This window comes from Hyaena hyaena, unplaced genomic scaffold (assembly GCF_003009895.1).
Source record: "Hyaena hyaena isolate Hyena2069 unplaced genomic scaffold, ASM300989v1 scaffold_29, whole genome shotgun sequence".
Classification (NCBI taxonomy): domain Eukaryota; kingdom Metazoa; phylum Chordata; class Mammalia; order Carnivora; family Hyaenidae; genus Hyaena; species Hyaena hyaena.
The window spans coordinates 66,999-79,603 of NW_024080661.1; the positions used below are offsets into that span (position 1 = coordinate 66,999).

The following is a 12,605-nucleotide window of genomic DNA, read 5'->3' on the forward strand; positions in this document are numbered from 1 at the left end:
AACATTTCAGTCATAACAGCGAGCTGGCCAGGGTAAACAATGCATTTAGGTGACGAGAGAGAGAATGCAGAGGCAGATGAGACAATATATGGAAGACAACCAAGCAATCATAGTTCCAATCCCAAAGATGCCATCGCATCACCATACGACAAAACACCTTAACCCCTTACACTTCAGGCTTGTCACCTTTTCAGGTTATAAAGCAACAGGAATTATAAAGGTTGGATGGAATGATAGATGCAAAGACGTTTTTTGAAGTTAGAAGAGCTGCCCACATGTTATATTTACAGGTATGAGTTGTCACTATATGTTTACTAATGAAGGGGTAACCCTACAATAGATCTTACCCAGTGAATACCCCCTGTATGCAGACCATCTGGTTGCGTTTCTTCAACCTTGTTAACACATTGGGAATGTTAACTCTCAGCTCTCACAATTTATTAACACCTATCTGCGGCCATAGCTTCATCTGGATATGCCTTCAGGAATCCGCCTCAATACATCAAGCCCTGCCATCAGGCCAGCAGCCTGCTGTGATCCACACAGTATGCATTTGAGAGAAATACAATCAGTCCTGTGACTAATGACAATGGTCAACTTAATCTGATGGTAGCTTTTCCCAACACCTATTAGAATACTCCAGATGTACAACATATTCTAATAATGCCCTACCACAGCATTTCTGTTTAAATAATCCAAATGGCAAGAAAAACTATAAAAGAAAATTTTAGCTATCATGTTTGCAGCCCAGGTTAATTTCTATGCAATATCTTGGGAAAAACAAAATACAATTTTCTTCATCTTACTCCCCACGTCTTTTTCGACAAGATAAACTGACACCCCCTACCACCACCCCCAAGGACCCAACTTCACAGAGAACCAATTTAGGAATACTGATGATGTTTTCCTTTTTCTGTTCTTTAATGGAGAGTCTAACACCTCTACCAAACCGACAACAATAGGAGAAAAGGGTTTGCCAAGTATTTGCATAATTGATTAGAGACCCAGGAATTTCCGAGGTTCTGAAAAAGGAGCTCTGCATCTTTAAGGCTCCGAGGCACTCTGGCTCTCTCTCTCTCTGCTCGATGCAGACAGACCAGCTCTGCCGCAGCGACTCATCCTAACGATAAGGTTCACTTAGCCAAGGTGGAGGATGGGAAAAGAATGGAGCTGTCCCAGCTACTCAATGAGATCAGGGCAAACTATGAAAAGCTCCTCACGAAAAATCAGATAGAGACGGTGCTCTCAACAAGGATCCAGGTAATGATTTCATACAGACAGGCACCTTCCAGGATAAGGAGACAATCCATGTCTATCCAATTCCTGTCCCGGCCTCTCTGAGGTACAGTATTTCCTTTTCAATGCAGTGTCTACTGGGGAAGGAATTTAGGTTTTTCTGCAATGTGACTGGAATACAGGGGAAAACGCTCTGATTATACTGTTAAGTGACCATTCAGTAAATGTCAATTGATGCATTCGATGTTTATATCAATTAGGAGGTTACTATCAATAACGAAACATGGGGCCAACATACAATAAAATGGGGCACTCTAACCTCTTTTAGACATCCTTCAGGAAGGAAGTATTTCAAATACCCTTCAAAGATATCACGTAGTTATTTATAGAGATTGTTTAAATAACATCTTTAATATGGCAAGCTGTCTAATAAGATTTATTAGCTTGCATACTTTGTAGAAATAAAACTAAGTAAAATATTTCTAAAAGGTTTCCATCATCGTTTTAATGGGCTGTTTTATACCAGATTGTTATGAATAGAAATTATCTAAATATGTGAACATGGCATTCAGAAGCAGTGATATAAGTTGGGATGATCGAAATTCCCCACATTGATAATGACTCTCCCCTTATAGATTTTTGCTTGTGTACTACAAGATGAGAAATGTTTATTTCCAATACAAGTCATGAACTATTTAAGCATTAAAAAAAGAGGAAGCCAAGTTAAATAAGGGCTGACTCTCAATTTCATAGACTTACTTTGTTTTAAAGTGACAATCACCTTTAGCAATTGATGAATGTCTCAAATGTTTAAATAAATGTACAAATATTTTAGAAACAAAAATTTTAAAACTCAGGATTTGGGGTGTTTTGTTGGTTTGTTCATTTTGTTTACCTATCATATCTGACTTCAAATTCTGGTCCAGACACCCAAATACGGCAAAGGGTAATCTTAAGAGCCTCACCAAAAGGAAAAAAATATTTCTAGGAAATCATAAGACTTTATTTCATTAGCAATTCATTTTTGGTAACAATATAAATTGCACCTCTGGGTAATATTTCCAGTCTTCACAAAGAATGATCAGTATCCTAAATCAAGCAAAGTCACTGGGATATTTAACTATTGGAATCGTTTGCTCACCTTTTGCAAGGAGAAGGGGAAAATATTAATAGATGACAATTTCTGAAAATTATAAATCAAAGAGACATTTTATTTTGCAATGGTACCAACACAGGCTATCTAGTTTGTAAGTCATGATGCCAAAATGAGTAAATTAAAGGGGCAAAATTACAATAAGTTTTATTTCAAGTCTTCTTAACATCAATCTGCTTTAGGGGATTTCTTTCAAGGAATTCAGAAAGTCAGTTGGAACGAATTCAGAAGTGATTAATTATTACACGATAAAGAAACATAAGCTTTTGGTGGTTTATTGTTGTAGAATAAACCACCCCAAAATTTAGTGGATTAAAACGATGGCATTGTCCCTCATGATTCTGTGGGTTGACTGGGTTCAGTGGGGGTGATTCTTCTGCTGCTACACATGACGTTGGCTGTGACTGTAATCATCCTGGGGCACAACTGGGCTAGGACGTCTATGGTGGCTCACTGATGTGTCTGGCACCTGGCCAGGGGGGGTTTTGGAAGGCTGGCTCAGCTGAGACTATTGGGTTTGTGTCTCTGTCTCCAACTGGCCTCTATGTGATCTCCCCAGCAGCACATCCTGACTTCTTAACACGCTTGCCCAGGACTCCCAAAAGCACAGGAGTGCAAGTTTTCAGGGCTTCCTAAGGTTTAGGGCTAGAATGGGCATTTCTGCCACATTATACTAGCTAAAGCAAGACCCAGGTCTGCCCAGATTTGGTTTGGAAGGGGACCACACGAGGACATGAATTTGAGGAGGTGTGGTTTGTTGGAGGCCATCTTTGTACTCCAGCTGACATGCAAGTATAGCTGCCAGTTCCATCCGCAAAATCCAAAAGACTGGAAGATATCAGCCTTTTTTTATGCTCTTCTATTTCCTAAGTTCTTGACATTCTGTTTTGTAATTGCTCTGATGTGTATTGCTGCTGGACTTTGCCAACGTTAACGCTAAGAATAAGTGATACAACAAACCAAAAGAAATGTATGAATTTTGTTCTTTTAATGCTTTGCCCTGAATTTTATTTGTAAACGCTCATTTACTCCAATGTTTTCTTTTTAAAAAAGCCTACTGTGTCATCAAATTCAAATTTTTTAAATTTCAAAATGCATTTTGATCAAAATATTAAAAGTTATAATTTTGGCTTTAAAAATTATACACAATCAATTCCCTACATTGCTTCTGCTGCTTTTGGGGCCAAATGTCAAGAATTCTATCAAAAGATATTTTCATTTGATTTGAACATCAGCATCAACATTTAAAACCAAATATAACATATTCCATTTAATATTTAATATGTTGACATTTAGAAAACAATCTTTAAAGATGTAATTTTTGCTACTTCCCTAGATACCCAAGATTAACACGCTTTCCAAAAAGATCATTTGAAAAAGGTAAATCAACAGTGGGTTCTCTTTATACAGAAGTCTATTTTAGAGCCTCTAAGGCCTATGATAACTTAATTCTCTAAATTATTCATAATATACTTTCCAGCAGTATTTAAACCCTGTCCATATACCCAGTCCCAGAATTGATCGGTTTAGGGCATATGGCTATTTGCTTTTACAAAGCCACCTACAAGAAAAGATGGGGGGAAACAATAGCTGAGTTTCAATCCTTCTTCCTAAGTAATGCCATAAATAATAGAATATTCAGAAGCAGAGGTCTTAAACTTAGATCCTGCAAACTGTTACTTTTCATTAAAATAGATGTATTTTTCTCTGCATTTCCTAGACTGCTATAGTAGGAAGAGACTCCTGAGGTCCCTCTTATATCTGAGAAAACTAAAGCTCAGCATGCAATCCACTCGCTCCCCTACCTGATTACTTAGTAACGAAGCACCAGAACACACATTTGAAATTTAACAGGTTAAAGAAAAAATGATGAGATACCTATACTATGCTCTGAGGATTAATTTTAAAGGTCTCATTTTCAAGGGTGCTCTCTGTTTCTGTTGTTCTTGGCGGTGGTGGCTTTCTTAAAGCTAGAAGAAGATATGAGCAAAAAAATGGACAAGGATGAAGAAGCTTTAAAAGCAGCTCAAGCAGAACTCAAGGAAGCTCGACGCCAGTGGCACCACCTGCAAGTGGAAATTGAATCTCTCCAGGCGGTGGTGAGAATGATCTTGATCTTGAAAGTGACTGGCCTACTGAGTCCCCCGGCATTTGTTGATTAAGAGAAAGGAATAATGCCTATTACCCTCCAGTGAGAAACTGAAAATCAAGGCCACTGATATCTATCCATGGTGCTAGTTCAACTACGCTGCTCTGTCCATCATGGCCATGGCTATTCGCACTTCACTCGAGGTTTAGTTCACGCCTATAAAGAAGGAAGTAATCCTTGCTTATCATCCTGGGGTCCTCTAATTTCTGGCATGGGAGAACACAATCTTTGTCATTATCCAAATGATGGGAAATCTTCTATCTACACCCCTGTGACTTATAACACTAAAAAATATTTAAACCCTTTCCTAAAATGCCTTTAAAAGCAGCCAGCTCTGCTTTGACATCCGATATTCCACATTCTCAATTTTTTAAAAATCAAAAAATCAGAGTGATAATAACTCAGTTACATTACAGATTTTTTTTACCATTAGAATTATCACAGGATTCCTTTGAAATAGTAAGCACCCTAGCTATAATATGATTTTTGTCATTTGAGTCATACACAAAGTTGTAAGGAAGCATCTCTTGCACCTCTTGCATAAGTGGCACTTCAAAATAAAGAACACAATAGAATGAACGCATTGCACATCAGGTTTCAGAAGCATTCTGTTGCGCTAATTCACTGATGACAATCTATATAAAACAGGAAAGGGGCCTTGAAAACTCCCTACATGCCAGTGAGCAACATTACCAGATGCAGTTGCAAGACCTAGAAGCCGTGATCGAAGGACTAGAAAAAGAGCTACAGGAAGTAAGGCGCGGCATCGAAAAGCAGCTTCAAGAGCATGAGATGCTTCTCAACACAAAGATGAGGCTAGAACAAGAAATTGCCACTTATCGCCGCCTCCTAGAAAAGGAAGAAATCAGGTACCTGATTCCATATATAGTAGTTAATGACAAGTGGCCAGAAATACAGAGTCACTTGAGTCTTTGTTGAGGTAGTCAGAAATCACACCTAAAACCCCAACATTAGAGGCCCCTGCATGGCTCAGTCGGTTAAGCATGGGGACTCTTGATTTTGGCTCAGGTCATGCCCTGCATGGGGCTCTGCACTGGCAGTGTGAAGCCTGCTTGAGATTCTCTCTCTCCTCCTCTCTCTCTGCCCCTCCTCTGCTCTCTCTCTCTCTCTCAAAAATAAAGAGTTTTTTAAGTTCATTTTTAAAAAATAAATAAAACCCCAGCATCACCACAGCATGCTCACTGGGTTCCTAAACAAAATAGGATTGGTAGGCAGTCCAAAGAATAAGAACTATTTCCAGCCTCCCAAAATTATGAACAGGATGGCCAAAGTCGGGGACATTAGCTATAACAAGGAGCACTTCAGGCCTAGAACGATATGTAAATAATTCTCAGTTGCTACAAAAATGACCTTTCTTAACTTCCTCCTTTTCTTTACCATTCATCTCTTTCAGAATTAGTCAGAGTCTTCCATGGACCACTCACAAAGAAAGCTTGGAAAATTCACCTATTACCACATCTCCCCACCCAAGGCCCATTCCCACCATACAAAAAAGCCAAAATTAATACTAATAATAATAATAAAGTGAGATTCTATAACAACCATAAAAAGCAGTTTAGTTCTGAGTACATGTTTTGAACGTCTTCCAGATGTCCTGATAACAAAAGGTATCAAAATATCAAAAGAAGAATTCTTACTAATTTACAGTTTCATAATCTGTAATCACTTATAAGGTCACATGGCTTTGAGCACAGCACAACCTCCAATTTTCCATATTCCCCTGAAAAGAAACCTTCATTCTTGCTTGCCTCAGAATTCTTAGTCCTCTACAAAATTAGAGGAAACTACTTTAACCTATAAGTCTTGACATTTATTAAAGCTTTGAAAAACACAAAGTGAATTACAAATCTACCACTTACTAACATGAGTGACATGAGACAAGTTACTGAACCTCTCTGTGGCTCGGGGTTTTTTCATCCATAAAATGGGAATAATATTACCTACCTCATAGGATTGCCTTGCAGATTAAATAGATTAATGTTTGTAAAGTGCTTAAAAGAGTGCTATATAAATATACACACACATATAGTTTGTTATTAAATAAGTGGTGGTGGATTTTATTTAATGCTTAATCATTCAAGATGATGATAAAGTGGTCTTTAAACCTTTAAACCTGCATTCCTTTAATACAATTTAAAACATTTTTATTACACTACATTTAAGGTATACAAGAAAGCATCAAGAAGAATCTCACAAACTTTGTGTGCACACTTCCCCCAGCTCGAGAAGTGAAATGTTTATAGGACTGTTGCAATCTCTCCACCCTGACCCTAGACACCTAAAGCACATTCCCCCATCTTCTCCTTCTCCCTCAGTCTAACTTGGCTCCTGAATTTGATGCTTCTCAGTCTCATACATTCCTTTATACTAATATGTATATATGTATCCCTAAGCAAAAAGTGAAATATTTTGTGTATTTTATTTTTTTAGTTTATTTCTTTTTGAGAGAGAGACACAGAGCACAAATGGGGAAGGGGCAGAGAGAAAGGGACACACAGAATCTGAAGTAGGCTCCACATTCTCAAATGTCAGCATAGAACCCAACACGGGGCTCAAACTCACAAACTGTGAAATCATGACCTGAGCTGAAGTCGGACACTTAACCAACTGAGCTACCCAGGCACCCTGTGTGTTATTTTAAACTTTATAAAATTACCTACAAATTACCTCCCCCCACCTCAATGTTATACTTGGGAGATTCATCCATAAAGGCACAGTGTACCCTGGGGCACCTTGGTGTCTCAGCTGATTAAGCATCTGACTTGGGCCTTGACATGATCTCACCATTCCTGAGTTCGAAGATTGCATCAGGCTCTGTGCTAACAGCTTCAGATTCTTTGTCTGCTTCTCTCTCTGCACCCCCACCCCACTGGCCCATCAAAAATATATAGTGTACCCTTAATTCATTTATTTTTACTGCTAAGTAGTATTCCCATTGTATGAATATACTACAATTTATCCATTCTCTTATTGGTGAGCATTTGTTTCAATTGAAGGCTAATATGGTCTTGCTTCTATAATTCTTTCCAATTTCAGATATTATGGTTGTATCCAAGGGGAGAAAAAAGAACAAAAACCTACGACAAGTAGAGTTGGCTTTGTTTTACCTTCAGGTGAGTTTCTGATATAAGTAAACAAACTTGAAAAGTAAAATGCCATTGATAGGGATTATAAATAATACTGTACAGTTGCAAAAACAAGCAATGTTTGAATAAAGTTTGATAGGGAAATTGACTAGTACTAAAACATTGTGATTGAATATTTCACAATAATGTTTTCACAGCCATTATAAATGAAATATCTTTCTCAACAAAACTCCCACAAAAGTATGAGAACGAAAAAGTGGAAACAGTGACCAAACAAGCAATACTGAATGGAAATGTTGTGAAGGAAAGCACGGAGGCTCGTGGTACAATTCAGTAAGTAAAATAATTTTGACTAAGAAACAATAATAAACACATGCAAAGAAATTAACTTCAATTGTGTAATCTCGGTGATCTTTGCATGTTACCAAACACAATTTTAATATGCTGTGATATTTTTTAATCTGACGTGACTACACATATATAAACAAAAACTCAGAGGAAGGAGTACTCAACCCTTAATTCACCATTTTTCTAAAAATATAACCAAAACATGTGAATTGCATAGAATTCCTTGGAAATTATATTCATTTGATTTTTAAAGTATGTAAATTATAAATTCCACTATGTCTACTGTGAGTTATAATTCAAAATGTGTCAATTATGAATCATACAAATTTCTTGATTTCTTTTTTATATGGAATACATATTGTGCAATTTTAGTAGATCCATACTTCTTCATGTGGAAAGGTTTATTTTATCATTTCAGGACAGAGAAAGTGGATGAAGTTATTAAGGAATGGGAAGGCTCCTTCTTTAAAGATAACCCCCGATTAAGGAAAAAATCTGTTTCTCTTCGATTTGACCTTCATTTAGCAGCCACTGATGAAGGGTGTTTACAGACTAAGCAGGATAATCTACCAGATATAGAAGTCAGGCTTATCATGAGAAGATCATGTAGTATCCCCTCTATCAAACCTCCATCAGGAGCTAATTAATCCAAAGACAGTATTTGACTTGATTTGAAAATGACATTAGGGTGGACCAAGGGTAGGCCATACTGACTACCTTCCGTCCCAATTATTAAGTATGTATGTTATGATCAATGTGTGATTCTCTTCAGAAAACAAACAGTAAGGAACAAAATTTCTCTGAATCTATTTATGGATGTATTCTTTGAAGAGAGGGAGCTTAAAAATAAAATCAGAAATTCAATATGATTTCTATTTTATTTACTCCACATAGTCCTCTTTTTTTCCTTAAAATGTTATTGGAGACTGTAAGTGTTAAGCTGGCTTAGTTAGATCTTTGAAATTTCACTTAACTGGCCAAAAATTCTAGGGAAAGGGGACAGTTTGTTTAAGTACAACCATATAATATTAAGAATCACACGGACTTATTCATCATTATTCCATGACTGATTATATCTAAAAAGATTTTTCTACTTACAAAAGAAAACAATTATAAACAAACTTTTAAAGAGGACTCACTATTCACATCACCAAAAAAAATTTTCTTTTGAGACAATTATTTGCATACTTAGAAAACCAACAGAGCTACTTTCCATGAGCAGTTCCGAGCAAACTATAGAACACACCCCTTGCTAATTTGATGATTAAATAAAATTAAGTTAATCTTCATACAAAAGCTTTTTGTAGTCATTATCTGATTTCCAGAAGAGTAACTTTATTCAAAGAACTTTAAGGCTGTGTCCTCCCCCGCAAAAAAATGCGAAGGCCAGCGGCACAAACAAAAAATGAAAATCTCGTTGCTATGGTTACTAGAGTAGAGTTCTCCAATCTCCACATTTCGACTTTTCCATCTGTCAAGTTCAATGTGACTAACTTGAATATTCAATGTGAGCATTAGATAAGATACTATAAAAAGTATTAAAAATATTTCTTGCAATCATTTATGTGAACTATGATAACAGTATTGTTATCTAAGCTATTTGCAGGATTTGTTTTTAAATTGTTCAAACTGTAATAAATATGGACAGAAAATATATTTGTGAATAAGTCAAGTATTGTTGCAAAGTTTTTTAAACAACCTAATTTGTTTAATACAGGCATATTTATTTAAGACCTTAAATAATAAACACCTGTTTTAAAACATTAGAAATTTATAGGCTATCACTTTTTTTCTAAGCAAAAAAAAATGTTGAGTACAACTCACCATACTTTTTCCCAGCTAAAGTGTCATATAAGGGCTACAGCTCATTTAGCATTTTTAGTATAGTCTTTGCAATCTCTATTTCAAACAGAACAAAATGTGTACTTTAACCAGGAGAAAACTGTGTTAGTCTTTAACATAATACAGGGATATAAAATTTAAAATTTTCTTTTTCAATTACTTCAGATTCCTTTTAGCCTGTCTTATTCTATTAGCGAAAGGGATGATTTTGTTTTGTCAAGGATACAACGGCACGTTAAATGCTTATTCTTGTGCAAGCATCTGACCTAAAATATGTCCTGTACATAAGTGTTTTCATTCAGTATTAGTTAAATGCTATGCTACTGACTTTATCAATGCTTTGGAAAATGCAACGGTATACGCTATTGTATCAGTCACTGTACTAAGCAACAGTGAGCATAATAAAACAATGTATCTAGCGTAATCTATATGCAGTGTTAAAAACAGTACTGGGCATCATGAATGTAACTGCTTGTTATAGTAATTCCACTATGCAGCTCTTGTGTGTATAACATGTACATTTTAAAATACAGTATTTGAATTTATAAAAAAGTTTTATTTGCTTTGGGGCATTTTAAATTGGGGTATGAATTTACCAGAGTAAATGAGACAACAATAAAAAAAAAAAAAACCTGAAATGTAAACTTGAACGCTGCATTTTATTTGAGTTTGATACATTGTCTTAAGTTTAGTTGTTCTGATATTGTTAGCTCACTTGGGGAAATGAAGAAATGTGCAACCATGGTGGAGAGAGAACAGTTTTCATACTTTTTTTTTTTTTGCAAAAGAGAAGTTAAGAATGGTATAGTCTAATAAATGGCATATTCTAATTAAGAGAATAAAAATAATCCCATAATCCTGGGGAAAGTATAGCATTAGTCATAATTTGCAAAATGTTTACTCTGCTCCTGGCACTGTACTCAGCAAATTTGTACATAATCTCTAAAGTTTACAGCAGTCCTACAAGATTTTATCCTCATTTTATAGATGAATAGAAATTAATATTCTTGAGTCTCTGACTTCTGTATATGTCAAAATACAAATACAAAAGAGTGATTCCAATTACTAATGATTATAGGATCCCAGCCCAGGCACCATCACTAATTCCCCATGTGACCAGGAAGGAATTACTTGAGTCCCCTAAGCCTCAATGTTCACACTTGAAAACAAAGGAAAGGTGATGCTTGGTAATATTCCTACCCTGACTACATCACAGAGTTGTTTGAAATAATGTACATGTGAAAACATTTGACAAAGCATTACTCAAATATACAATGCCATTTGGATGAAAATTACCATTGGGAATTTGTGAGGATAATTATAGCTGATGATGATTAATAGTTCAAAACACAACAGGTAAAGAAATTTTCCAAATTCTTCAATTGCCACCAAATTATTCTTTCCCAGTGAGTTACCTAATTTGAACTGTTCTACCATGATAGTTTTTAAACTACAAAAGTGTTCTCTAAGGTAAAAAAAAAAAAAAAAAAAAAGCTTAAATTAATTTGAAAGTGTCAAGTGGAAATGTATTATGGGACATGGGCAAAAATGAAACTTTAGTTAAATAAATGAATACACACATTACTCAAGTGATCAACACATAGAATCAAAGGAAAGTTTGGGCACAGGGCAGAATTTGCTTCTATGGCTATAAATGATGCTCAAATGTACACACCGATTGCTAATATGAATGGACGTACTACAGATTTTGAAGGAAGGTATGTGTGCAAATCATACAAGCCTCTTCTGGTTTCTTTCACACACTTAGACCCTAGGCCAATGTTGGCCAATTTTCTCTGTAAAAACCCACGTAACTAATAATTTAGGCTTTCCAGGCCATATGATCCCCATAGGAACAATACCACTCTGCCTGGTAGCTGAAGGCAATTATAAATAATATGGAAACAAGTGGGTGTGGCTGTGTCCTAATAAACTACAAACATGGGGCAGCTCGCATTGGGCCTGCAATAGTCATTTGCTGATATCTGCCCTAAACCCTCAAACAAGGTCTGTGGATGCTAGACCATAACCTCAGATTCTCCAGGACCATCTTATTTTCATCCTTTTCCATACCATGCATCAAAGCTCATGTCCCAAATCTTCAAGGTATTTTGTAAGCAATACAGAAGCTTGTGAAAACAAACCATACTTTGTCAAATTCTACAACACATTGTGAATTATTCTGTCCTGTAATCTAGTGGGTTTCAAGATTTTACAACTATTTCTACTGATAGAAACTGAACATCCATAACTTCTGCTTTCACAGACACAGCTGAGAAAATTCACCTATTTCACCATTTTGCCTATCATCAGACTTTTATAAGCTATTTGGCCTGGGAGAACTCTGTTTTCTCTTTCCCTGTTTTAAGAAAAAAAGAATTCCAGGGATGCCTGGGTGGCTCAGTCTATTAAGTGTCCAACTCTTGGTTTCAGCTCGGGTCATGATCTCACAGTTTCATGAGTTTGAACCCCACATCAGGCTTTGCACAGAGCCCACTTGGGATTCTCGCTCTCTTCCTCTCTCTGCACCTCCCTAACTCATGCTGTCTCTGTCTCTCTTTCTCTCTTAAAATAAAAATAAAACTTAAAAAAAAAATCCATTTAAAATAGCTTCAATAGAAAATACTACAGACAAACTGCATGGTTCAGCAGTTGGTTCAGAATCTTTCTGGAGTCACAGATCTCTTTGAGAATCTGTGGAACTGCTAACCCGCAATTTGGGGGAAAAAAAAGTACAAAAAATTGCATATAATTTTAAAGGGTGGACAGA

The 12,605-nt window shown here is 36.2% G+C and overlaps 1 protein-coding gene across 2 annotated transcripts; it reads left to right on the top strand.

The window, feature by feature from the left end:
- Positions 1 to 1,101: 1,101 nt before the first annotated feature.
- On the top strand, positions 1,102 to 9,120 carry KRT222 (keratin 222). 2 transcript variants are annotated; one of them, XM_039227725.1, is made up of 6 exons: positions 1,102 to 1,260; positions 4,360 to 4,488; positions 5,187 to 5,407; positions 7,596 to 7,672; positions 7,843 to 7,978; positions 8,412 to 9,120. In XM_039227725.1, the coding sequence occupies exons 1-6, from the start codon at positions 1,165 to 1,167 to the stop codon at positions 8,638 to 8,640; spliced, it is 888 nt and encodes a 295-aa protein (XP_039083656.1). In that variant the 5' UTR covers positions 1,102 to 1,164; the 3' UTR covers positions 8,641 to 9,120. The 2 variants fall into 2 exon arrangements, with proteins under 2 accessions (XP_039083656.1, XP_039083658.1); XM_039227727.1 differs by lacking the exon at positions 1,102 to 1,260 and adding an exon at positions 1,277 to 1,342.
- The last annotated feature ends 3,485 nt before the right edge of the window (positions 9,121 to 12,605 follow it).